General features: G+C 56.7%; 1 protein-coding gene across 1 annotated transcript; it reads right to left on the reverse strand.

The window, feature by feature from the left end:
• Nucleotides 1–675: 675 nt before the first annotated feature.
• On the reverse strand, nucleotides 676–3726 carry Gas1 (growth arrest specific 1). Its single transcript, XM_085699644.2, has one exon. It carries the CDS (start codon nucleotides 3095–3097, stop codon nucleotides 1946–1948), a length of 1152 nt encoding a protein of 383 aa, XP_085555770.1. The 5' UTR covers nucleotides 3098–3726; the 3' UTR covers nucleotides 676–1945.
• Nucleotides 3727–4329: the final 603 nt, after the last annotated feature.

Raw genomic sequence — 4329 nt, forward strand, 5'->3', positions numbered from 1 at the left:
AAACATCTCTGTTTACAAGGTCAAGTGTATCAGCACTCGACACAGCTTAAGAGCGTAATTATTTATGTAAGGGCGTTTGAGTGCGCATCAGGAGCTTGGCGGAAGCCCAACCTTCAGCCCACTGCTCAACAGCTCCTCGGACAATATTACCAGTCCTGGTGATTAGGCCCCTCCATGCTGTGTTTACTTTTGCACGCCTCAATGTTTTGTAACAAAATTTTGTATTTTTTTTTCCACCAAAAGTGTGAAAATGGCTTTGAAGTATTGAGTCTCATAGGCTTCCTAGACCTATTGGTAACAGATGTTATTGGCATGTTTGATTGAATGAGAAGGCAGAGAGGACACTCCTGGGGGTCAGGAGCAAAAGGGAGGGGGTGGGCAGGGTGGGTCTCCGAGTTGAGGCAGAGGTTAGCCTCACACAAGAGACAATATTTTGTGAAGTCTCTTCTCAAAGGCCAACAGAACCAGCAGAGGCCAGTTACAAATTGTTTTAGTTGCCTCATTTACAAACATCTAATTGTTCATTAAATTGAAGGCAGTATTAGCTCCCACTCCGTTTGTACTGCATTTTAATTTCACTTGATGTTTGATGGACTCCCCGCGCCCCCTCCACTCCCCTCCCACCCACTACTGGGTTAACCACCGTGTAACTGTGGAAGGCAACTACACCAAAGCCTCTGTTTAAACTCTTTACTGATGTGTGCATTTTTAATAAAACAACCAAAAAATACACAAAGTCATAGTTATTTAAAACACAGGGCTTTAAAAAATGATGTCTATAAAAATACAATGTTTAAGGCAGTTTGGAAATGCATTTATACATTTCTACAATGTCCATAAATTCTCTTGAAAATAACGACGTTACTTCAAATCTGTAAAATACACTGTACATTCTTAAGACTGTTCTACCCAGAGCACACTTCAAAATGGGCTTGCATGAGTGGATTCCTGGTGACCAACATGTTCTATACATTTCTTGGATGGGGGGGGGGGTGATGCAACATTGATGCAGATTTAAAACTTTTAATTTCTTTTTAAAAATAAATTATTTCTGACGCATACAATTTATAAAAATTCTATATACAAAGTACAGCAACTGGTAAGAAACCCCAGTTTTAATACAGTTTATATACGACGTACCAGGGTGGAATACCCCGATAGGGGCAGAGGCAGTATTCAATCTCTGCATACTCAAACTTAGAATTTCTTGGCGTGAAAAAGAAAAAACCAAACTAAACAAAAAAAGACAACAAAACAAACACCACACAGAGGTTTTCCTAGATGGCAGTACAGAGCTTTAAGATAAAAAGTTGCATTGTTCAACACCATGGTAACTTTCTAGGCCAGGTTTTTGGACCCTTAATTTTAAGACACGTGGTGCTCAGAGATCAGAACTGTGGCAGTGAAACTGTAGGTGGGGGTTAAAGGTTATAATGCAGACATGATTTCGGGGACCCAGACAAGGCAATCGACAGCTCCACTGGCTTCTATACAGAGTACAGGAATGAACCCGCAAGGGACCGCTTCCATTTACTTACGATTGTTGTTTCTCAGTGGCCACAAGCAATTAAAGTCGTTACCAGTACTATACATCCCTTCACAGGAAAACGGTTTAAAAACAAGACAAACCTAATTCCCTCCACATCCCCTCCCCCAGTCCCTTGGAGTTGTGAAGACCTCCACTGTTCAGCAGAGCCCAGGCCTCCCCTGCTTTTTGCAGGGTGTCCTGAGATCTGCAGATTTGAGCCGGTAGGATAGATCAGTCGGTTATTTGCAGCTTCTAAACCGCACAGTGGAGGGCCGCGCACGGTGGCTGGGGTAAGTGCTGGGCCCTGTCCACACAGGGAGAGTGCGGGTCAGTGTTCCAGACCATCTCCGGGCCCCCAAGCCACAGGTGTCTAGCTCGGGAACCAGCCGGATCGAGTGCACCGGCCTGCAGCAGGGGCTACAAGTGGGATCCGAGCAGCAGCAGCAACAGTAAGCAAACAAACGGGGTCCAGGCGCCTCGGGTCGCCCAGTGGCCTCCACTGCCGCTGCTGCTGCTCCTGCGCCCGGGCCCGTGGGGCAGATCCCCGCGGCCGCCCGTCGCAGCAGCGCCGCCGCCCGGGCGCACGAGGCCGTCGTCATCGTCCAAGGGTTGCTCGCCGCCCGCCGTGCCCGCGCGCAGCTCGTCGTCATATTCTTCGTCGTAGTAATCGTCCAGCCCACCGTCCGAACCACTGCTACCCGGACCGTTGCCCGCGTCTGGGCCGAAGCACAGGCGGGCCATGTTCTCCTTGACCGACTCGCAGATGGGCCGCTCAAGCCCATCGCACACGCAGTCGTTGAGCAGCGCCGCCTTGGGCACGGCCAGCATGTCCTCGATGACCGCGCGGCACTCGTCGGTGCAGCGCAGCCCGTTGAAAAGTTTGCCGCAGTAGGCCAGGTAGCGGCCGAGCGCTAGGTTGCAGCGGCTGTCGCGATCGCAGCGCCGCCGGGCCTCCGTGCAGCCCATGACCGAGCCCGCTCCCGCGCCTGGGCCCACGCCGCTGGTGCGAGGCAGGCAGGGCTCGATGGCGCGCTTGGTGGACCTGCAGTGTTCGTCCTGCGCGCAGTCGCAGTCCTCCAGCGCGGGCCCGCGGCGCGTGTGGTTGAGCTGGATGAGCGCCGAGATGCAGTGGCTCGGGCAGCGCCAGCGCGGCGAGAAGGACGCGGCCGAAGCGGGGAAGGCGCCGGCGGGCCCTGGAGCTTCAGCCCCGCCGCGCTGCGCCAGGACCGGCGCGCACGCCTCGGCGTACTGGCTGTAGGCGTAGCTGCAGTCGGGTTCGCCCTGGCACTGCAGCAGCGCCTGCCAGCAGATGAGGCGGCGGCCGTGAGCCAGCCCCGAGCCCCGCGGCGCCGAGCCCAGCAGCTGCAGCAGCGCCATAAGGCACAGCAAGGCGCCCGGAGCGGTCCCCTTGCGGGCCCCGCCGCCGCCCAGCAGCGCGGCTAGCATCGCGGGCAGCAGCGGCCGCCGGACGCGGTGCAGAGCGGAGATGAGGCGCGGGCGGCGGCAGCGGGGCCGCTGAAAAAGTTTGTCCGAGTCCCGCGCACTTCTGGCATGGGCGTCCTCATCCATCCATGCCCGCGGCCCGGCGGCTGGTAGAGGCGGGTGTTCGTTCCGGCACCGCGGCCGGGGCTCCCTGAGAGGAGCGGCCACGCTGGTCCGGCTCGGTTCGGTCGGCGGCTGGAGGCGTTCAACGCCGCCCCGGAGGGCCGCGGCGAGGCTGTAGGAGCGCGCGGCGCCGGGAGTGCATGGTGCTCGGCGCCTGCAGACGATCGTACGGCCGGCGACTCCTCCGTCCCCGGCTCAGCGGCGCGTATCACTTCGCAGTTCTCGCATCCCCCTTCCCGCGGCCAGGCCGCCGGGTCCCCTCCCCCTCCGCCCGGGCCTGGGCCACGCTCCGGGAAGCTCTGGGCGCCGGGCGCTAGGAGGACCCCGAAACTCGGAGCGTGTGGCTGGGCTTGGGGACCTGGAGCCTAAGGAGCGGATCCGCGGAGCCCGGCTGCCGACTCGCTCGCGGCGAGGCTTTAAATACAAAAATGGGCCTGGAGCCCCCGTGTGGTGCCGCGGCGCCCCCTCATTATGCATGCATAGAAAAGCAAACAAACAAAAACATTAGCAACGCTCCTTCGGCTCGCCAAGCCCCGGCCCCGCGCGCTCCAGGCTTGCCCGCTTTCTCCTTTCTCCACTCTCGGGCGCCCTTTGCTCGGCCCCCTTCCCGGGTTTTGCGCGCTGCTATTGGTCTAGCCTGTTGTTGTTGAAACTTTTTTTTTTTTTTTTTTTTTTTTTACGAGCCGCTGGAGTGGGGTTGCAGAGTGGGGGAGGGCGGTGGGCAGCTCACATTCAGGCATTCAGGGCTTGAAAGGAACGGCTTAGGGAGCCTGACACAGGCCCAGCTCCTCCCACTCTTCAGGAGGCTGGGATACCGAACCCCAGCTCGCGCACTGAGCCAGCGGGCAGGGCTTAGGGCCAGCTGCCTGCATCCGGCTCAGCCACCAGCCTTTTTGTTCGCTTCCTCCGCCCCCTTTTTGTTTGGGTGGGGGGGCACTTTTATTAATTCTTACTTATCCCCCATCTTTGCATTCGAGAGAGTTCGAAAGTCACTTTAATTTTCAGGCTCCCCGTCTTTGAGTCCTGATAACCTCTGGGAGTATAGCGAAGGGAGGAGGTCCTGAGAATTTAGTGTGAGACTTTAGAAACTTAGACTCAGATCGCGCGCAGGCACACGCGGACTCTCCTCTGTCTCTCTCTCTCTGTCTCTCTGTCTCTCTCTGTCTCTGTCTCTCTCTCTCTCTCTCTCTCTCTCT

This window comes from Myodes glareolus, chromosome 14 (assembly GCF_982192425.1).
Source record: "Myodes glareolus chromosome 14, mMyoGla1.1, whole genome shotgun sequence".
Classification (NCBI taxonomy): domain Eukaryota; kingdom Metazoa; phylum Chordata; class Mammalia; order Rodentia; family Cricetidae; genus Myodes; species Myodes glareolus.

Bases quoted from the DNA above. Each gene is read 5' to 3' on its own strand.
- Gas1 (XM_085699644.2), bottom strand. From the start codon at position 3,097: ATGGATGAGGACGCCCATGCCAGAAGTGCGCGGGACTCGGACAAACTT.